Source organism: Eleginops maclovinus, chromosome 7 (genome assembly GCF_036324505.1).
Source record: "Eleginops maclovinus isolate JMC-PN-2008 ecotype Puerto Natales chromosome 7, JC_Emac_rtc_rv5, whole genome shotgun sequence".
In the NCBI taxonomy this organism is placed as follows: domain Eukaryota; kingdom Metazoa; phylum Chordata; class Actinopteri; order Perciformes; family Eleginopidae; genus Eleginops; species Eleginops maclovinus.
In genome coordinates, this window is record NC_086355.1 from 19,538,321 (window position 1) to 19,561,851 (window position 23,531).

At 38.8% G+C, this 23,531-nt stretch overlaps 1 protein-coding gene across 5 annotated transcripts; it reads left to right on the plus strand.

Moving 5' to 3' along the window:
- Positions 1–671: 671 nt before the first annotated feature.
- On the plus strand, positions 672–21,859 carry traf3ip1 (TNF receptor-associated factor 3 interacting protein 1). 5 transcript variants are annotated; one of them, XM_063888308.1, is made up of 17 exons: positions 672–908; positions 2,759–2,827; positions 4,055–4,216; positions 4,675–4,803; positions 5,441–5,875; positions 6,619–6,690; positions 6,830–6,856; positions 7,079–7,102; positions 7,661–7,736; positions 8,273–8,293; positions 9,257–9,335; positions 10,059–10,151; positions 10,937–11,072; positions 11,745–11,781; positions 11,886–11,962; positions 18,099–18,316; positions 19,084–21,859. In XM_063888308.1, exons 1-17 carry the CDS (start codon positions 786–788, stop codon positions 19,247–19,249), a joined length of 1,944 nt encoding a protein of 647 aa, XP_063744378.1. In that variant the 5' UTR covers positions 672–785; the 3' UTR covers positions 19,250–21,859. The 5 variants fall into 5 exon arrangements, with proteins under 5 accessions (XP_063744378.1, XP_063744379.1, XP_063744380.1 ...); XM_063888309.1 differs by lacking the exon at positions 8,273–8,293; XM_063888310.1 differs by lacking the exon at positions 6,830–6,856.
- Positions 21,860–23,531: the final 1,672 nt, after the last annotated feature.

Here is a 23,531-nt window from a genome sequence, read left to right on the forward strand (position 1 = left end):
CGTTTCATTTATATATATTTTTTTTCTGAATATGTATTCTTATATATTGTTTTCCATACAAAGTAAATGTAAAAAAGGAGTAAAAAACACAAACAGTAGAAGTCAAGTTTTTATATTTACTTTTTTCACAATTTTTAAAATGTGCATTTTATTAAATAATTTGGCATATATATCACAGTGAATACTTAACATAGCATTAACTGTCACATCTAACCACCTGGTCATATTAATGTTTTGTGTTCTATACCTAACCCATTTTTCTCAACTGTCATGAAAGATATTGTCATGGTTTTTTCCGCCTTTCGACAAATTTCCATAACCAGATTCTGTCATTGTGAGTGAATTAGGATTTTATATGTTCACTTTTATTCAGCTTTATTGTTCTTGTTTTTAGTCGATGTATCTCTGTATGCATTTAATGCAACAGATGTTTTGGCCTTCACAGCTCATCTATGTTATTTTTTCTGAGAGTGAGTTAATACTGGAACCCAGAAACAGAGCTAACAGAGTCTCTCTGTCTGTCTGTCTGTCTGTCTGTCTGTCTGTCTGCCTGTGTGCTGCAAGGCAGCTTTGTTGCAGATTGTTAGCTGTTGCTATGGACACAAGCAGTGCTTAGCAACCATTAACCCTCCGAGCATGCGCAGTCTTCATTAATGATGCACTGTGGGATTGCAGAATATTGACATAGCAACCAGGCGACAGAGCCACCAGGTTTTTACACTCTGTATTACTTTTGGCTGTTTCCTCTGCATTCAAGCTTTTCATATGTACTTCAGACCGCTGCCATGAATGCGGCAGTGGTTAAAAAGACCCAGGACTCGCTTGGCAAAGTGATTAAGAAGCCGCCTCTCACGGAGAAACTGCTAAGCAAGCCTCCGTTTCGATACCTGCACGACATCTTCAGTGAGGTGAGACTGATATGCTATCGTTATGATAACGTTAGCGAGGTAACGTTTATTTAACCATCACCATGAGCCAATTTTGCAGTTAAATATGAAAAGGCTATTGTCAATTGAATGTATGCCATTTGAAAAGACAGACAAGCTAGCCGGTTAGCAGGCTAATATAGGGTTAGCATGAAGTGCTAAGCAAGAAAGTTAGCTAACATTAACTTCGCAGTAGCTTTACTGCCTCTACACTTTTTGTGACACTATCAACCTCTCTGTAGTTATATATGAAAGCTTTACCAAGCAGCTTAAACATTAATGTCCACCATAAGCTAAGGAAAGAGTTGCTAACGTTCACTAGCAATTAAATGTGAGCTTGCCTACAACGTTACTAGTGGGTTAGCTAGTTTGCTAACTAGCCATGTCTATGGCATCATCTTGTTGCTAGGCACTATCACGATTAGTTATCTAACTAGATACGACTGTGTTGGCCAAATGGGTCTGGTTCTTTGAATCTGTCACGTTGAGATCATGGATGCTGAGCAGCTTATAGCAGCTGCTCTGTTTGAAAACACCAAGGGTCACGTAGAGCTGTAATTAATCACCGTGTAATTAACATACATTTAAACAGTTGCTGTTCTTGGGTTGTGCTGTTCAAATCTGCTTGCAAAAAGTGTACGTACACATACAGTATCTGAGCAAGCTACATATATAACCCTTTGAAGTGCGTTTGTTTAGTCAAGTGATCTCTTTATCAAGCAGCTGTCACTCTCAGGTACAAACACAGGTCAGCTTCTACTAATCCTAAGCATTCGTTGTCATCTACGCAGTGTTCACATCAGAGGTGATAACTGCGTACTTTTCTAATGCGTGATGAGGCTGTTTAACAGAGGCATGTCTTGCCATCACCATGCCCTTATCCTGTGAGATTCTTATTTAAAATTGTATACGTTCAACAATAATGTTGCCTTATCCTAATTTCATTTAGTTTTCTTCACCAAAGAAACCCAATATATATATATATATATATATATAGATATATATATATATATATATATATATATATATATCTCTAGAGTTGGCTAAAAGCCAACTCTAGAGAGTTTCCTTCAAATCATGGATGGCTTGCTCTCACCCTTAACTCTTAGCTACACCCCATGTTTGGAACCATTGGTTTGGATCATGTTGACTAGACATATAATCATGTTACCCCTAGCTAACATTTCAAGTGGTTTTTGAAAAAGATTTAAACACAAAACACAAATTATCTGGTCATCTTTGCGAGCTGAAAAGAGACCACTTCTTTGTTTATAGATATTAGCGTATCCAGACAAATGAAATAGACATTGGTGGAAGGAAATGGGAGTTAAAATTAATTGAGACAAAAAATGATGTAAAGAAATGTAAAGTTGTAATGTAGCCTGGGTAAGATTGTTGTAATAAATGTGGTGCCAAATTTATAAATGCTACATAAAATAACAAAGGAAACATTAAATTAGTGCCCTTAGCCTACTAAGTTATTTTTAAAATCTCAGAACAAAATCCTATCCAATCTGTATTGTTAAACAGCTTTATTTCAACTACATATTCATTTCTCACACACCAGAATCCATGGAATAAGGTATCAAGCATAGTTAAATGTGTTTCACGTTTCAAAACACATGAGAGCTCATTTTCCCTCCCTGCATGTTGATTATCTGATATTGTATGAAGGTACATTATGAATATTTGATGAAGGGAAGTGTGTTGGCATGTGTGACTCCTTTCCTCTGATTAGCAATGTGTTTCACTGCAGCAATACTGCAGTTACAGCGAATATTGCAAATTATCTTCAAACTAAATATAAAACTTTTATATGTCACCACTTTCAGGTCATCAAATCCACTGGTTTTATGAAAGGCCTGTATGGAGACAATGAAATGAAGTCAGATAATGTTAAGGTAAGAGGACCACACTTTGTATCACTAATACCACCATTTCTTATTGTTCCTCTCATTAGTTTTTCTCTGTTAATGTGCTTTCTTGTGTACAGACTTTGCAATTATGTCTTGAGCCAAAGCCTTATTGTGTATGCGATCGCCTGTGCGTTACATGGACAGTCTGAGGGTGTCTGTGTGGGAGTAATTCTACACGCTCTTCTGTGACTCACTGAGTGAGAGGATCTGGCAGGACATGACTGCAGAGGTGTCAGAAATCAAGTCTTCTTTTAGAGAGCCGCTGACCCAAAACTAATGCTAGATACTAAGATGCTAGGCTCTGCCACTGTTTGAAACTATATGACTGTATCAAGTTATTATAAATGTGTAGCTGTTGCATTTTAGGAGCACCTACTTGTTTCCAGTGGTAGGTAACCTTTATATGGAAAAGATTTTTTCAGAATTCCAAGAGGACAGGTGATATGAGAAGTTCCTTGGCAACTGTACTTGGTTACTGCTGCTGGTTAAATATAAACACTTCCTTGTCTTGGTACAGTTGGTTGTCACACCTGTTGCTTATCGTACAGGTACACATACACTGATCCACCTTTTTAAGTGGACCTAGACAAGAATTGACAAACTACATAAACCGAACCGCTGATATGAATGCATCCCTTAAAGAGAGAAGTGACAAAAAAAGAAAAGGTTCAATTATCTTAAATAGGGTCAGCTTTAATAGCATGCATACAAGAAATAAATAATTTAAGCAGGGGTGGGTATTTGTCTTTAATTCATTTTGTAAAGGCATTCCTTGTTCCATGCGACTTCACAAATCCAGGTTTTACATGCTATCCTTTTCTTTCCGCCTTACAAAAACCCAAATTAGTAGAAATCATGTTCAGAAAGCTGATCATTCCCACAGAGAAACAGTTTGGGAAGGTACATTAAAAAAAATATATATATTTGTTTGGTACAGATCCTCATAAAAGCATCACACATGATCATTTTAGTATAGTTAAGATTAACATATCTCAAGGTAAATTATACCTTCTTTTTTTATTTAAAGCACAGGTAAAGAAAGGGTGAAATCCGAGTCAAGAATGCAACTCTATGAACGCTTTAATGATAAGCACGTCTCAAGGGTGTACTCTTTCTAAACTCCCACTGGAGCTCCTTTACTTTGACAAACACACTCTTTCCATTACCTTTCCTGCACCTTCCTGTTCATATCCACATCATTTTTCTTTCTAGGATAAGGACTCAAAGATAGATTTCCTCCAGAAAGCGATAGATGTCGTGATGCTGGTGAGCGGCGAGCCCCTGGCAGCAAAGCCAGCGCGCATCGTGGCCGGCCATGAGCCAGAGAAAACCAATGAGTTTCTGCAGGCCATAGCCAAGTGCTGCATCAACAAGGTCTGTCCACTGGGGAGAATACACACACAAAAACACATGTACACACATAATGAAGAGATAAAGGGCAAATTAAAAGGGCTCAAATATCCCATGTTCTTCTGGAGAAACTAAACTAGTTTGGCCATCCTGTAAGAACGATGCAGTGTGTGTTATTTTACAATTTGAAATACTACTGGGAATATGGTTTATCCACTTCAGGGAGAACTTTGAAAGATCCTAATTGAACCCTAGAGATAAGAGTGTAAACAGACGAGCCGGTGCCTGTGGGATATTTGTTTGTTATTTAAACAGTATTTTAATTTCACGTGACGTAAAATGTATTTACTCCTAACACAAAAACAAAATAATGCACATTTAGCTCTTAAAGTAGCTACATTTTTAGTTTTTTAATATTAAACCAACTGTAAGTATTGATGTTCTTTGTTAACATGATTGATTTTCCCGTGCTTGATTGACAGTTGTCCAGTGACGATGCAGTGAAGCGAGTGCTCGCTGGAGAAAAGGTGGACATAAAGACCAAAGCCAGCACCTCCAGGTCCCAGGACAAGGAGAACAGGGAGGGACGGGAACGCCATCAAGACAGAGAGGTCAGAGTCGAGCACAAAATGTCAATTCATTTGGCATTTGATGCTTGTTTTGAGGTTTTCAGATGGAGCATTAATCACCCTAAAAAAAATCCTGGACAAAATCCTCAGTTTGAATGAAGAGGTTAATTGGAATAAACACACTAATGAATTAACTTTCTTTCTTGTCCGTTTCATTAGATGACAGCTAGGCCGCCTGTTAATATATTTGTTTTGAACAAATATGGATTGAAGCAGAATATTTCCTAAGATGAAGACATGCTGTTGTTATTGTCAATCTTTAGATCACAGTCAATCAGATCTGACCACAAGTCAGAAAAACATACTTTGGAGCCACCACTTGAAACTTACTAAAATAGTATAATACTAATAATATGAGCTTAATATAAGCTGTCCAGAAATACAGATTCAAACACAACAAAAATAAATGAACAAACAATTAAATGGAGCACAGCATTTACATGTTAATTTAATGGTTTCTATCTTAGGAGTTCAACACTGCTAAATCCTTTATTCTTTATGTTAGCATTTATCCAGACTTAGTTTCAATTAGACGATTAAGGATTTTTTTGTATCACTATGAAGCTGTGGCTGGTATTAAATCCCCTTCTCAACTATTTGTTGGCTTTTGCAATTCCAGGAGAAGAAAACGATCACAGAGCGCAGCGGAAGCCGGGAGCAGAAGGACCCGGACCAGCCCAAAGAGCAGGACAGCCGACGCAGAGACGGGGACAAAGAGCAGCACCGGGACAGGGAGCGCTCTGACAAACACCAACGCAGTGAGCAGGACCACCACGCCAAGGACAAGAGCCGGGACCGGGAGCGAGACAAGGATAAAGACAAAGGACGAGTCAAAGAAAGGGACAAGGACAAGGACAAGGATAGGGAGAGGGATAAGGATAAGGAAAGGGAGAGGGACAGAGAAAGAGGAAAAGACAAGGAGAGAGACAAAGGCAGAGAAAAGACGAGAGACAGGGATTCACGTGGGGACCGGGAACGAGACAAGGAGAAACGAAGAGACAGAGACAAGGAGCAGGAAGAGAGGAACAGAAATGGGGAGAGTGGCAACAGCAAGGTAGGCCCTTCACTGCACTTAGTTCATTTATTTTTAATTTTGAAAGTCTTATGTACAAAACAACAAATATTTTTCAGATATTTCTCAACAAATTTACTGAACCACGTACTAAACAAGACATTAAACAAATAAAAGACATCAATTTATAAAATAAATAGTAATAAAATAAAGGAAGCCAAGGACTTTTTATGTCAATCGTATTCTTATATTATACAGATTAATTTCGCCTTTCATTTTTTATCAACTTTAAAAGATACGTTTCTTTTCAAACTCATTTCAAAATGCAGAACCTTTAAAAGGATAACAACATCGTTGACCAAAAAGGAAATAAATAATGTCCTTTTGATCTGTTATAATTCTAATCTAAATACAAACATTGAAAAAAAGGTGCTAATTTGTTGCAGCATCATCAGACAAAACGCAATCTTTGATTATTGTTGGAGTTACTGTATAGGGAATCTTAAATATTAAGTTTGTAGTTTGTAGTTAGAGTATTGTTTTTTTGTTTTGTTTTTTTAAAGTTTTGTGAGAAGAATAAGATATTATCCAACATATTTATATTTGTCTAGTATCGAACATTAGTATCTACATTTCTACAGAAAGTCTCGACACAAAGGGTGAAAGGAGCAGAATATGTCAAAGATATTTTAATGAGGCATAACATAGAGCTTTGGTTATTCAAATATATAACTGATAACATATCTTTACTTGGATTTACATTCTGTGTATTTGTTTGTGTTTAGGCCAGAGTATCAGAGGAACCACAGCAGAAACCCAGTGCTGAGCCTAGCAAACCAGCCAAACCTGTGCTAGTGGTAAGTTTATATTTTGGCCTATTTGAAAAAAGAATAGTTGGTTCCCTGATTTACAAGTTAAAATAAACCTAACATCATATGCAGCTTATAAAAAGTTGAAATGTATCCTTTTTCATGTTGTGCCTCTTATTCTTGCAAGGATCCCAAACCAGATGAATATGAAGAGGTATTCAACCCCAGAGATTCAAGCAGTAGAAAATAGAGCTATGCAGTTTATTGCATTGTGTTGCTACACTGTAGAGATACTTGCTATGGTTTCTGGTGGCTGGCTACTTAGTTATTTGCCAATTTTGGCTGTAGTGTATAAGAGACATGGGAGTTGTTTTTTCTTGCCTTATCTGTGTAATTGATGAAATATATAAACATAAAACTGTGTTTTCCCGTGCAGCCTGCAGAAGCAGTTGAGTACCAGGTAAGAACTTACTCTAAAATTCATAATATTCTATATTACTGGCTGCTTTGTTGCTTTTTTGAGGCCATTCTTACAATTTGAAATGAATTTTATATTTTTAGTATGACACTTAAGGACATGTTTATTTGTAATATATTAATGTATCCAGAATGTCTGGCTATTTTAAGTAGGTTCTTACAGATTTTCCATTTCATTTCAATGTTTTGTTGTACTGTGTTTATGCAGTGTATTGGGCTGGGATTGGACAAAAATAATATTCAACGGCACTTTGATTTATAAATTAAAATTCAAATGTATTTTTTTTATTTTGCATTTAAATTTAAATTGTATTTATGTATATATTGTATTTACATTGAATTGTCTTATTTTCATTTCATTTTTCATAATGTTTTTATTTTTTTTAGGCTTACTTAACCTCTTGCACAATAAAGAGAACTACATGATTTTGGCTTCACCAAGTCATCCAAACGGATAATGATGGATGTGTTGTTTTTTGTGGTTATGGTCCTAAAGTTCTATCTTTCTCCTGCTTGTCTTGTTCTCCTTGTTCTCTTACAGTCTGACAGTCCAGCTAGAATACCTCGGCCTTCATCTGCCAAAGGGCAGAGGCGGAGACCCAAAATCGGAGGTCAAGGTAACCCCCTCCCAAGTCTTTACTCCCCCAGCACCCTTTTTTAATCACCTACACCAATGAGGCATATCTCACACAGTTAAACAGATAGAGTTATAGCCCTCTAATCATTGACAGAAGGGCTCTTTGGAATGTTCAAATTGATTTTACAGTTGACAGCTTCCTATTGGCTCTCCACCTGTCTAATAAAATCACTGACTAGTTTCCTTAGTGGGAGGTAGGAGTGACTCATCAAGATTACAGTTGGCAGAAGCAATGCAAGCTTCATAGAACTGTATTTTGTAAATGTAATGCATGCTTCTTGGGCAATATCAAGCTGTCTTTGGCTCTTTTCTTGCTGTAACAAATGCAAATGTCCCCTCTGTGGGACAAATAAAGGTGTTCTGATTCTGACATTAACAATAGCTTTTCCAGAAAAACACAATCAGCTGTAGATCTGTTTATCACCCCTGCATGACACATTACTCTATAAAGATTCCTATAGTTTTAGTATTAGAAAGGAAGCTAACATGTGCCTTGTGTTTCCCTGCCTCTGACAGATGAATCTGACAGTGAAGGAGGTAATTGTCCTTTAATCATTTCCCTTGTTCAGTTGCATACATTAGGAGTATAAAGGTTTATAAAATGTAAACATCATTTTGATGATTGCTGCGAGGTACGTTTAATAATGGAGAAGGAGAATATTCAAATTGATCTCTGGCATAAATGAACTAAATAATCGTGTTCGACTCTAAACTAAGCAATCTACTATCTCAGAATTGAGTGACTCATGATTTAGCAAAAATCTTTTGTTTGAGTATTTTGAGTTTGAGTAGGTCAGTCAAGTTTAAGTGTAAAGCCCAATATTGCATCAAGGCCTCAAAGCTTTTACAGGCTTACGGTTCTCGACCCAAACCAAACACTCCTAAAAGACGAGTAAAACCTGTCATAGAAACCTTTAGGACAGAAAGGAAAAGGGAAGACACCTTTGGATGCCTATCCCCAGGAGGGTAAAGGACCTTTTTCATGAAAGAGTTAAAGGGGACAGAAACCCCAAAATCCATATTTTTTCTCCTCCCTGTATTTTTGCTGGGGAGATATCGGACGCCGATATGACAGACTTCTCTATAACAGAACTAGATGGCACTTTTTAAAATTCATTAAAACTCAACAGCAATTTTATTTTGAACTGAACTCTAGCTGCCAAACAGATCACAGCAAAGAAGGAAGTATGCATCTTAGCTAGCTAATGTGAAATTTCAGCCAACAAGGACACAATTAATCTTTCCATCTCACAAGCATTAGCCTCCTGTCCATGAGTAGATGCACGATCCGGCTGACAGCTGTAATTTGATAGAAAGAAAATAGCTCCTGCATGATAGTGCTCACAACAAGGTCTGTGGATTATCTGGACGAATCTTGATTTCTGGAAAGATGCATTGCTGTTGATTCATTGCATGTTTTTATAACTCTGAGCACCTCAAGTTGAGTCTTTGCTAAACTAAGCAGATCTTACTCCAACTTAATGCTCTTCTTTTTCACAGATGGAGATGCTCTTTTAGCCCAGAGAGCTGCCCCCCTGGAAAATGGAGACGCTGCAGCACCATCAGACATGGCCACCAGGTCTGTACAGGCAACACTGAACCTTGACTCATTTTGAACAACAATTTGCTGAGGTACTGTACATGGTCCCAAGCTAACATTACTCTTCACTTACTAAAAAAGCACAGATCCCGTTAACAGTTTGTCACTTAAAATGAAATATCTCACTTCCTCTCATTAAAACGCTCTTTAATTTATGTCAAGAAAACATGAGGAAGCCTTTTCAAAATAATACATGTATAAAGCACATGACGTGTTCTTGAGAATGCTGACATTAGTTATTGGATCATTTGTGAAGTTGTGGTACAAATGTTTTTGTATTGTATTTAATTGCTTAATTGATTTGAAATGTGGGGGGGGGGGGGTGTGTGTGTTTAGAAACGTTTGTTCCTGTGCCAGATCCAGGCTCCGCTCCAGTAGATCACACATAGTAATAGTTTGGATGATAATAAATGTTCTGTTGTTTAACTGACTAACCAGTTACGATTGATTGCTGGCAGCATTTTTACACTTATTAATTCTGTGAACGTCTATTGTTCAAGCAACAATTACCATTCTGAAATCTGAATCAGTCACATTAGCCGTCACAGAATTGGCAAATCACAGAGAGATGTTAACAGAGGATTTGGCAGTTTCATTTTTGAACAAAATGAAACTGTCTTGTTTAATTGCAAAAATATTTAGTTCCAAAACAGTTAGTTAACATTTCATTCCAGTAATGTGTATAATCCTTTCCATCAACAGTAACAGGAGAATACCTCGGCCCAGCAGTGCTCGCCCAGCCCCACCTCGAGTCAAGAAACAGGAGAGTTACTCTGAAGTGACCCCAGCTGAGAGGTGACTACATCACACATACTTGCTTATGTCATAAGTCCAATTTCAAAATCCTCCTGTTCTTTTTGTGTCCACATAGCGCCTTTTTCTGGCCGAAAAGCCTTTTCACCGCTGTTGTATGACAGATTATCATCGCCCCCTTGGATTTTACTTATCCGAATTAATCTCAGCCCTCAGTCTGACAGCCGTTGAGCGAGCAGGGTTATCCATGTACGGACATAAAAGTAACAACACTCACCAGCAGCAACAATCAGGGGGGTCCACCCGGCCTACTGGCTCCAACAAATGGAACTTTTTGGTCTTTCTTTGTGTACTCAACAAAGTCAAAAAACAAGCTTCTCCAAAAATATAAAACAGTGACATCACCGGTGCTTTTCTTAAAAAGATGAAACATTCTCAGCTTGGACGACCACATAAAAGAGCAGGCACTTTGTGTGACCTTGTGTCAGCTATTAATACATTTAGCTTTAGTCCTGAGTCAAATGCAAAAGTCAGGTTTTGGTTGAATTAATGTCATTTAGTCTTAACTTGGTTAAATGAACTATTTTACTCAGTGAAAACATTTGATATAGTCATAGTTAGTGTTGACTGACTTGCCATTGTCTCATCTTAGTGAATCAGGTCATTTATGAACATGTTTGTTCACAGTTTCCCTTAATCAAATGTAAACTAGTAAACAAAGTCTTGTCCCGACTAGCAGGAGACATGTATCACACACTTAATGAAGATGATGTGTGTAACTGTAATAAATGAAGCAGGTAGAACTGGTCTAATAACATGTCTTCCAGGCTGTCCAGTGCCAAGACCTCAGCGCCAGTCATCCTGGATGGGAAGAGGGAGTCTGAGGATGAGGAGGATGAAGATGAGCAATTTCTCGTGGAGGAGGCGATCCCTCCGCCTCCAGATGCTCCTGATATGGACGTGGTTAGTTATTTGAACAGTAAATTGGACACAAAATATTGGATTGCAGTAGACTCTATGAACATTATCCATGATCTGTGGTTAAACACAAGCTTTTTGTCATGTTCCTTTTTCTGTGATGTGTTACCTCAGCAGTAATGCAGTCACAGTTGGTTTGTGTCAGTGTGCTTCTATGGTTACATACAATTGTGAGATTTCCAGCAGTTGTCCCTCTGGTTTTCAGCTGGGCCCTATTATGCTGTTTGGTGTTTTCCCTTTCCTGTAGTGTGTTTATATAGGTTTTTGTGCATGTAAATGGTCTGCAAAGGCTAACATCCCAAAGTTCCCTGCCTCACATTCCCCCATTACACTATTTTATGTTCACGCTTCTATTGGCTACCACTCCAACACATTGAACTTGATAGGCTAGGGGATGGGACTTCTTGAGGTGGTTGATTAATTCACAACAGAGCCAACCAGCTTACCAACCAGAGCAGACTGGGCTCTGGTTTCAGACAGAGGGTGAAAAGAGGTGCAGCAGCACAGGCAGTATGAGAAAAATAAAGTGCTTTTTGATATGTCACAGTAGAGGCTCAAAAAAGAAATATGAAACCTGAAAATGAGCAAATGACCCTTTTGATAAATGACCAACTTATACAGGATAGCTACTTACTAAATTCTTCTTTTCTATTTCAGGGCTCTGCACAAGACCTCGACAGTGAAGACAAACATGGTACGTGGCCATATTTGTTTTTTTCCTTGATGTTCACCCTTAGCCTACATCAGTTTTCTCCTGATTTTACCTAAACACATCCTTCACTCTTTCACTCACTGCAGGTGGCCTTGTGAAAAAGATCCTTGAGACCAAAAAAGACTATGAAGTTTCCCCATCCTCCCCCAAAGCTAAAGAACAGGTATGTGCAAATTATGAAGTAGTGTTTTGCTTCTCCACTAGAGGGCAGTATCAGCCTAGTTTTTTTTAATCTCCCCCTTATCCGTGACTCAAACCTCAGCCTCCCCATCTCTTCTACCAGCCATTCTTTATGCAAGCTTTGGTCTCCCTGGCAAATGTTTTCGCCGCAGTGAATGACCCAGCAACACTGGTTATTATCAAAGGAAAGATATAAACAAATGGAGCGGAGAGGTGTAATTGCACTCCCTTGCAACCACAAAAATGTCCCCGTCAGTGGGGCTGAAGGGCTAATAGCCAGACAAGAGAGCCTGGCCTCTAACAGACCACACACACCATTTGTACACACATCAAGATGTCTGGAGCTAAATGAGCTTGTTTTCTATGGGTTGCACAATATCTTATCGTTATTGTGCTTTTATTACAGACGTCTCTGTTTTGCATACAGTTTGAGAGGAAAAGCTTTTAGAGCTATCGTGTTCTGACTAATTACCCTCCTTCCCTTGTGTGTGAACTGCGGTTATTCCAGAAAAAAATTCTTCTGTATTTTGTCCCTTTTTTAAAGTCCTCCATCAAATCTCCAATATTCACTTTAAGTTCCATTTAAAGTTCCGTCTTTCTTCCCTCCATCTCTTTGATTTGAGTCTCTATATTGGACACTATTAACCATCTTCTTCGAGGTGACGCATTCCTGCTGTCTCCCCTCCATTAGCTTATTAATCACCCGTAGAGAAACAGGCGTCTTTCTTCGTTATTTGGAGTGTGTATCGGTGTGAAGCTTACAGTTTGGTCTGTAGTCCACGCTGTCTGCTTTGGGTGGTCCTCTTCACTGAAGCATACTCTCCCAGCAATCCCTTTCCTCGCTGACCACCCTGACTCTGATGGATGTTTTTGCATGCCACTCATGCAACAAAAAAAATAGCCCCCGATCTATCCCCTCCTATCCTTACCTCAGACTCATCCCTCGTAACTCACACCTGAGAAACTGCAAAAGCTTGACTGGAATTTGAACGCTCAGCATTTCTCTACCCACCTCAGTACTTTTACCTTTTTAAAATTACCAAATGCATACACAGACATGCAAAACATCCCAAAAAAAAACCCCAGAGCTCTTTGTGTAACACACGCTTGTATCCTAATTTCCCTAATGGAGGCTCCTCAGTATCCTGTATGGTCTGCTTCTTCTAACAGGTATGTCTGCACATAGGAACTGCTCAGTCCGCCCCTCCATCATTATCGGCCTTGCCACGTCAGCTGTATAAAGAACTATAATGACTTCCTTCCTGACATGAAAGGGTGGAGAAGGTCAGCCTAATGGAGTCGTGTTTTTTTTCTCCTTCTTGTAATCACGGTAAAAACATGCAGGGTTAAAAAATGTAAATATTAAGCTTCCTCATTCTATGTGGTATGACAGGTTTGGAATTTCAGCCGCCGCTATTCGGTTTCTCATGTGTTCAAAACACTGAGTCACATACCACCCTGATTTTAGATCCGACATCATGGCTTTAAGACCACTTTGTGTAACCCCGTGTTATTACCCTATTGTAATATATGTTCTTGGTCATATCTGGATTAATTTTGCTATTGTTTCTGCTACTGCCTAGCTGCCCCATTGCTGTTCCCATGTAAATAAAGAGGAACTCTCAAACAGTCAAGTGATTGTATTTTGCCATGTCCCACCACAGTGTGTGTGACTGAAGAATCTGCTGTATATTTATGGGGATGCCCTTCCTCATGACCCCTAGCGCTGTTGTATATTATTCCAAGATAGTTCTCTTTTTTATTTAGACAGAATCTGCCCCTTGCAGCAGCTGCGTTTTCATAAGAATTTTTATGTACTCTGTTCCCCCTCCTTTTCTTTACCCCTGTCAAATTAGCCTTGATGAAGGTTTGTAATGTATAAATAAACCCTGTGGCATACAAATGGATGGCTGTTGAGTGAGAGTCACGAAGGAGAAGGGCCAGAATACTCTCTGCAGAATTGTCAAGAAAATAAATACTCCTCTCTGCAGACCTCTGTGTCTTTATAAACATCCAGTGTTTTTTTGTGGAAACCCAAGAAAATGGCCCTGTGGCATTCCATTAGTCATATTACTTTTGTAGAGGTCCTATTGACTTGTTAGAGGTGTTTATGAGGACCTGAAGCATTCGCATGTGTTAACAGACTTTGACAACACCTTTCTGATCAGAAGTCAAATATTCTAACTCTTCAAAACGGCTTTATCCCTCCATGAGAAAGTTTAAATGAGGCACCCTTTTTAATCACAATGTCAATTTTTAATTTCAGTTTTTCCCCGGACGTTGTCTTTAGTTCACCCCGTAGCCCAGGGTGGTGATCTCCGTTGTCTCCCCAAGGGGCTATGTTGACCTTGCAACAACATCCTGTAACCTCGGTGGCCGTAAGCTTTTCGCCTCACCTCACTGACTCCAAGCTATTTTTATGATCTAGCCAGACTTTTCAATGGGCTTCTATGAAAAATGGCGAGGAAGCCCATAAGCATTCCGAGAGGGTTTCTCGTTCTACGATTCGCTCCCTGGCTCACCTTTCGGATCTTCTTCAGAAAAGCCATGTTAAAACCATTGGGATATGCATCAGTTTGTTCAAACTGTCAGCAGTAGCCAGAATTATTGTTCCCAGAAGCTTTACATTTGTTGCATGTGGTATTCTATTATCCATGGGTCTTTTAAAATGAAATTGTGAAAGGTGATGATGTTTCCGGTCTTCTGTGAGCGCTTGTATCTTTCCAATTAGTTGGCTGCTAGTTTGCATGCAACTGGACTCAGTCTTTTATGCTTGTGCATAACATGATGCTGAAGGACTTCAGGATATAAAACAATATAGATTATGCTACCAAGTTGATGCCAAAAATTCTGAAAAGGTGATGGTTCATTCAGGGTACAATAGTAACACGTACTGTCCCTCGAGGGTCCATTCAAGATGAATTTGGGACGCATTGAACTTACTATATCAGCGCATCAAGGGGAAGCGCCTTATTTCTTTTCTTATAAAGCTACATTATGAACAACACAATAGGCAGAAGTAAAGCTTGTTAGCAATAGCTGTTTGCAGCTGGTAGAACCATTGAGGTGCTTTAAGGTACAATCAAACTCTGTTTGGTAAAAATGGGTTGGGCGAATGTAAACTACAACGTTATTATGAGATAGTCAAACATTAGCATTTAAATTATAGTGTATGCAAACGATGGGGTGCATGTTGGAGTACATGGGATTTATGTTTTACTGTGTTCAGTATCAAGAATTGGAGATTTTTAATTGTTTTGTTGTTGACATCAACATTTTCTCTCCTCTTAACTCTCAGGTATTAAATCCAAGGGAGTAACATCTTCTTCAGTACAAAAACACATTTTTCGCCACTCAGTGAGGCTTTGAAACGCTCTACCTGAGTTAAAAGCCACATTTTGGGGTTTGTCATGGCTCAAAAACTGAACATCCAAAGAAATTGAATTTTGAACGCGAATTCATCCCTCTTTCAGTTATCTTTCTGGCCATTTTGATTGTAAGAAGCTGGGAGGGCCAACTAAGTGAGATTACATTCTTCTTTATTTGGTAACAACTAAAACTTGAACTTAAATTGACTCAACCTGATCTTGGGCAAAGCAGCTCCTATGAGATGTTTGCACATTTGTATCTCGTCTTGTTCTGACCAGGGTGAAGTTGATTAACGCATGAAATGAAGCTTCTCTCCTTTGTGATGGAAGCTAATCTCAACTAGCGTCTAAATGATTGTTTTCTCAGCTAATGATACCCAAGAGGTTTCCCCGCCGCTGACAGGCTTTACGCATGCACCCCATTTTTCTTGTCAAAGGAGACTGAAGAATGTCTTCCTCTTGCTTCAGAAAATATCTAAGCAGTCCATAAATCACATATTTGCACGCATTTCCTAATTAAGCTGATTAGGCATGTGATGACTGGGGGAATTCCACATTGCACTGTACCATGCAATGTTATGATATGTCTATGAGAATTTAGTTCTGTCAAGCACAGTTTGTGACTAAAATGAAAGATTACACCTCCAGGATGTTGGCGTCCAACAACATAAACGGAAAATCAAGAGACATATCAATGTGGAAGACAATGGAGTGGTGCAGGAATGAGTCCTAAACCCGAGTATGAGTTAGCATATAAGCACATCCGGACTCCCCTGTCTCAAAGTCAAGGATTATTTTAGCGCTTTTGTGGTAAGAATAAGGTCTGTGGTTAAAACAAACCTACAGGATTTTAAACCTCTCCTTCTTATTCCACCTGCAATTTCTACTTGCAACCAGAGGTTGTGTCTTCGCCGTTGCCTGGGGCTTTCACCACTGTATGAGATAATGGGAAAACCTTCCTCCTCTCTCACCTCCAACTCCTCCACGTTCACCCCGTCTAAATATTGTTCTTTGACCTAGATGAGAACAAACAAAACCAGGAGCGCACGGGTCTCGTAGACTCCGACAGGGACCTCCATAAAGCTGGGATTTATATCCACCTGGACAGAGTGCAAAAGAAGCAGGGGTCATGTTTTCACGCAGACTTTTTAAAATTTTCCAACAGAAGGAAGAAAAGGGGGGAGGGGCAAAGTAGCAAAGGGACGACAAACAGAAAGAAGCCATGGGTCCTGTCTGGACCAAACCGCAGCCAGGCTGGCCGAATGAGCCGTGGAGTGTTTGTCTAGCTGCAGGGTTCACCCCAGTGGAAAGCCACCCACCTTGTGAGGGGATCGCCGGGCTGAGGCGTTTCAACCCTCACACTTTCGAAACCACCGCAAATGCGTAACAAATAGCGCAGCTGTCAGGAATTTCGTATCGTGTGAAGACATCATAGCAAGCACTTGCTTTTGATGTCATTCCTACAGTGTGGTCTTGTCTAGTCAAGTTTTCGCAAATTCTAATTACTCACCTTGACTTGTTTTACGAGATGGCTTGATAAGGCCAATGCTAACGACCTAGCTATGCTAAGCACATGTGACAGATGTGTGTGTTTTGACGAGGGAAGCTGTCGTGTAGTTTGCACACTGTCACAATTTTGATTCCGTGCTGCCCCATGAAGGCAGGTGCTCCCATCTGTGTAACATGAATTGGACCGAGAGTTGAACTTGAAAGGGGGCATAAGTGTAGTAGTTGTTACTCAATACTGTAGTAAAATAACCCCGCTGCCAAAGCCTGTTACTAAAATAAACAAGAACGGAGAGGCTGTGTGTGTGTCCACTGTATACCTCGCGTGTGTGTGTGTGTGTGTGTGTGTGTGTGTGTGTGTGTGTGTGGCTTTGGGGTTGCAAAACTGAGTGCTTTTGCAAACACATACACTCACACTCACACACTCACTCAGAGGCCTTGTGAAGCCCAGCTGAGCAAACATCCTTGGATTTGCTCCCGAGCCAAGGGAGGTCCTTCCCTGATACCTTCCCCTCCTTTACGCCATCAGTGTAATTTGGATATGGTGAACCCCCCTCCAACCACACACATACACAGGAGGCCTTCATCAACCAGCCCCTCCCCCCCACCCCAAACTTTGGCCAACACAATCCAGCCGTACGTTTGATCTTTATATATACAACTAGGTTGGTAGAATTCCTGCCTAACATTTTTAGCCTTGAAATCCCAAACCACTAAATGCTGCCTTGCTCTGGTTCTGGGCATTTGAGACCTTTTGCTGGCAAAGGTAAATTCCTAAAGAGGGTTTATTATGTTTTGGTGTAGGGACACACAAGTGATTTTTGTGTATATTCATACAGCGGTTTGATTCAGCATCTAGTTTAAACCATGCACATTTAATTAAAACAATGCTATTTTCTATGCCTGCTGGTACAATTGAATGAACTGTTTCTTAAATCCAGTTTTTCAGAGACAGAAAATATGGGAGGGAGAATTCAAAGACTGTCTCTAGAACATTTCAGTTGTATCAACTAATTGCCAAAATATTCACCTGTGACTTCCGTTTTTTTCCACAAGCTGTATTCATAAGGTTTGGACATAGAACTAAAATATAGAAGGACAACAAAAAATAAAACTAAAGTTATAATAAAAAAAGTAAGAATGCTCCCTGACTTGTATATCATGTCCATATATTTCCTTAGTTGACCACTACAAACATTTCATCCACCTGACCTCAGCTGTTGTTTCTACCACCACCTCTTCCAGAACGTGGTGTCCGAAGCGGCACGGAAGAAAGAGCGGGACATAGTGACGCGTGAGATCGAGCGGCTGCGCTCCTCCATTCAGACGGTGTGCCGCAGCACTCTGCCTCTGGGGAAGATCATGGACTACATTCAGGAGGACATGGACGCCATGCAGGCCGAACTGCAGACCTGGAGGCGGGAGAACAAAGAGCACGCACAGGCCCTGCTGCAGGAGCAGAGGTGAGGATGGCACAAAAACACTTACTGTACAATATTATCCCAAACACAGCTAAACACTCACCTTCTCATGCAAGGTGCTATCTTCATATTCATATTGCTGATTTGAGTACTTCATATTGTGTTTTTCCTTCCAAATAATACTTATTTTTATCTTGCTATGATAAATTAAAGGAATTGAACACTGTGGGAAATAACTAACAATTCCTTTTACATTCTTACTATTTTTTTCACTTAAAACATTTGTCTTACATGGATATATTGTTATAAACATAAAGCATACATTATTTTACTGATTGTGTCTTGTCAGAATACTTGAAAAAGGAGCAGAAATTATGTTTTTTGTTTTGTCTTTAAAACTTGAATATCTAAGATTATAAAGTCATACATTTGTGAACAAGTTCTGAAGTCCTCTGTGATTTAATGCACTAATTTATGAGGAAATGAACTTTTTGTCAAGAAACTTCATCACATCATATTTTATTTCTTGTAATTTTGAAACTTTAATTCAAAGCATTCCTGATACTTTTCATTCCCTGGCTTAAAAATCCCACAGAATAGTCAAGGTTTTTTCTGTGGGGAATTAGTTTTTTGCAAAAATGGGGTTAGAATATTTCATGTCCTTCTCATGCTCTGAATTTTTATTACATATTTTTTTACCTCCATTGTCACTTATACACAGTCAAACATCACTGTATCTGCTACTGTGGACAACTTCTCTTTTTGTATAATATTGATGTAAATAATGTGTGTGTTTTTATCTGTTACAGAGCGACAGACAGGGCAGTGGAGCCTCTTAGGTCAGAATTAACAGAGCTGGATCAGCTGATCAGAGAACAGCAGGACAAGATTTGTGCTGTAAGGTCCAACATACTAAAGAATGAAGAGAAGATTCAGAAGATGGTGACTGGAATCAACTTCTCCTCCAGAAGCTGAAGTGAGAAACAAGGTCCACTAATTATAAACTTTCCTAAAAAACGCACTGACGATGTAGGGACCAACAGTGTCTCATTCAGAATAATGGTCAGACCATTTTTCTCAGAGATGATGTTGGATGGGACCAAACACTACACTTTTAAAGTTTTGTGAGACATGGACCCGAGTAAATGAGACACCATATGTCAGATGTTCGATTATAAAAGCTACATATGATGGGATGGTGATCTGACTATCCTCACATCTGCAGTGACATATCAAATAATAAATATATTTTCCTGCTCTACACACTGACATAACCACATCAGTTACTCCTTTTTTGTTATGTTGCCTTTGTGGAATGAACGGGTGCACAGTTGAGATTCAAAGGTTTTATTTTCTAATTCACAACAGCTACAGTGTAGTTCCCAGGCTCCTCCAACAGGGCAACACATGTCATACTTAAGACACAGAAAGAAAAAGACATGAAATAGGGCAAGAAAATATTGCAGGTGACTTGGAATGACAAGGAAATCAGACCAAATAGATGGTGAGTTCATCAAATGCCCTTTACTCGCCAATATAATTAATGAACATGAACGTTTGCTGGACAGTCCCTGGACCAAATGTTAAACCCTATATTGTTTTTTGTTTTTTTTTATTAACCAAGCATAAAGTCGCTTAACCTTTTATTTTTCTTGACTTTGGACTCAGTCACTGCTGTACACAAGACATGCAGTGAAATTAGAGATGAATCTGAGTTATGATCGGTTTCATTTGTTATTTTCCACAATCACAGTATTCTTGTGCCACATTCAAATGCTTTACTCATCAATATAACATATCTATGACTTGCATGGAGACATCAGAACTCATGTGGATCCATTGAAATGTTTGTTACATGACTACATTGTCCATGGTTTATAGTTGCACTGGTTTTCTTTTACTTCCAAACATTTTGCTTTAAGCGTCCTCCCGGAAGCTACTGTTGCTTAAACAAAGATTGTACCTTCAAGTGCACCTTCAAGTTGCTTAGAAAAGGAAGCTGTGTAAGAATTCTTATTTCTTTCTCTACTTATATTATTACACAACAACACACTCATTTAATGTACTTCCAGGAGACTGTAAGAATATATACATTCTCAAATAGGACACCACCATCATGGAGGTCCCTCAGCTGTATTTGTACCGTAGGATTTGCCAAACAGTTTTTTCTTTGTGATGGAGACAGTGTTTTGGTCAAAACAATAAGAATATTTGTTTAGCTGCTTTTGTGACTTTAAGAAATGTGCTTTACATATGCAGCTAAATAAAAAAACAAGCAATACTTGGTTTAATATTGCAGTAGGTCGATGGTAAGAACCTGCTTTATCAAAGTCAAATTTCGCAATGAAAGCAGATTAGTCGGCCATGATTTCTTCCAAAGTGGCCTACCTCAATTCCAATAAAAATGCAGTTACCATATTACAGTAATAACACCAATATGATTTTACATTATTTCTTATTACGTTATTTTTTGCACAAGTGCAGCTCTGTTAGTTTTACTGCAGATATAGTATGCCAGTGTTTACACACCAACAGAAACCATAATGAATGTAATATTTTATTTTAAATAATGTTTTTTATAACGCCCAATTTTTCAAAACCAGCTCTCTTATCTGGACAAAGCTCCAAAATCATCTTCCCAAACTCTGGTTTCCACTTCCATCATAACAATGTGTTACGAAAAGGATAGATGGCAAATCTGAAGTGGGACAGGCAGCCGGTGGTTGGAATGGAAAAGCATGAACATCAACAGATAGTAAAGAAGCAAAAGGAGACATTACAGTTAAACTGCATTGCTTCAGTGTGGAATCAATGTTACTATATGTTGCTATTCATTTGACTTGATTTGATCTTATGTTAGTTATTCACTTGGAGAATTCTGAAGTTAAAATCTACTTTTATCTGATTTTATTCTGTTTTCATATCAGTATTTATTTCGTCAATAATATACTGTACCTACAGAAGCCCTGTGAGCATTGGTGCAAACAGTTGGAAAAAGTTCATTTATTTTTTTCAGGATCATTTTTCCAAGTGTGTGTTGTTGTAATATTCATTTTGGCCACAAGAGGCATAGTTACACCACTATTCTACTACTCGTGCTTTTAATATTTCCATTTTGAGGAATTTACTTTATATAATTTTGTCCCAAAAAAAATGACGTGACAGTAATATATCATAACTTGGTTGCACACAATATTTTGAGTTTGTTTTGTGAGTGCCTAGAGAAATTTGAACTTACATTTAGAAAAAGGATCCTGACAAAAAAAAGTCATCAGCTAAATATTTTTCCACAGACTTTAAAGCTATTTAAATATAACTTAGATTATCGATAACCAGAATTATTCATTTTTCACTTGCCTTTCAGGGCTTCCATACACCACCAACTCAAATATAAAGACATCACAATAACAAAACCCGCGAGTCCATCTGTCTTGTATGAAAAGACAATGTAGGCTGTAAGTGCTTGTATCATATCCTCTGTTTCTCTTATTAACTGTACATTATGTATATGTGGAGACTGTATTATAGTTGAAAATATTATATAATTTTGTAGTGGAGTGAAATAAATGGTTACATTGCAATACATATTTGTCTACTCTTCTTGCTTTTATGAGTCATTGTAGAATACAGTGACTGCACGAGAGTTATAAAGAAAGGCTCAAAATCAAGTTGTTCAAATAATGCAAATTTAATGAGGGGTCTTTTTGCTTGGGCTACATTATAAATGATAAATGACTCTGGTTTGTGATTTTGACGAGTTCATGTGAAGTCTTTGTGGCGCCTGGCACGGCCAAGTCACACTCAACAGGACTAATTTCTTTTGAAGCCCAGTCCAACATGACATCTGAAACATTTCCCTTTATTTTTAAGACCCTTCAGAAACATTAGCAGTAACTTTTTCTCTGGAAAGCCAAGAAACAGCTGCCACACACAAAGCGTATTAGCAAGCCCCTTTTAACAACTATTATGCTAGATTTGGACAGATCATTTGTGAAGCAAGTTTGAGATTTAGCTGAAGGCTCTAACAAGGCATGGACAAAAGATGGTGGCCTCAGTCTCAACAGGTGGATTAAGATAAGACTAAACACAGTACCTTCCATCCAATGTCCATCTGCGTTTCCCCTAAACTGTGGGCTAACACAAAGAAGAAGTGACTGCCTTCATTAAAAGAAGCCTAGGTTTATTTTTGACTTGGATTTCACAATGGATCATGCTGCTAATGAGTGACAACACCTTCCACTTTTGTTGTTTTTCTAATGTTAGTTTCAATCACTTCTGCAACACATGGCCAGGGTCTGAAGAACCTCTCCAAAGTCAGCTTTAATTAAATTACTATTCCATTTGTCTGAGTGATGCAAACATTGGGATGAATTGGGACTTTAAAGGGACTCTATTATGCACACTTTCTGATGTTGTAATTGTATATCGTGCCTTTACTGTGACACATTTACATGCCTTAATGTTTTTTTTAAATCTCATACTGCCTGTTCTGCAGCACCTTTTCACCCTCTGTCTGAAACCAGAGCTCAGTCTGCCCTGATTGGGTAAGCTGGTAAGTTCTGTTATGATTGGTCAACCGTTCTAGTGGTATCCTGCCCCTTACCCTATCAAGTACAATGTCTTGGAGCGCTAGCCAATTGAAGCGCGAGTGTAATACAGTGATGTCATTATGTTAGGGAAGTAAACAAAGGAGTCCAATGGATGTGTTTCAAACCGGGTCGGTGGGGGGATTGGGGCTGAGTGCGTCGGAGGGAACTTTGGGATTTTACCATTTTCAGACCATTTGAATGCACAAGAAAATACATAACACAATACAGGAAAAGGAAAACCCAATCAATCTGACTTTCTCATTATTAAATGAAAATGTTAGGGTTAGTGATATTATGGTTTTGAATCAGGACGCATTCTTACAAGAATTAGTAATACTTAATGTGTCAAAATTGAACTGCAGTTCATGCTGACCGATCTGCTTATCAATTGAATTTCAGAATTTATTTTTCCTCAATGAAACCGCCATGTCTTTGCTAGACTGGAAGTCTGTCCACTTTTGCAGACACGTGGCACTGTTGACCTCTCTATGTATTTTTAGAGCACCATTTGAAGGTTCATCTGTCATCAGGCAACATAAATCCATGGCTGCATACCCTGGTGTACGTTACCCACCCAAAAAACTGACTCGCCACAATTGAACAGCCCAAAATATGGATTACATAACATGTTAGGCCTACGTTGTGCAGGTAAATTGTCCAGACTGCTC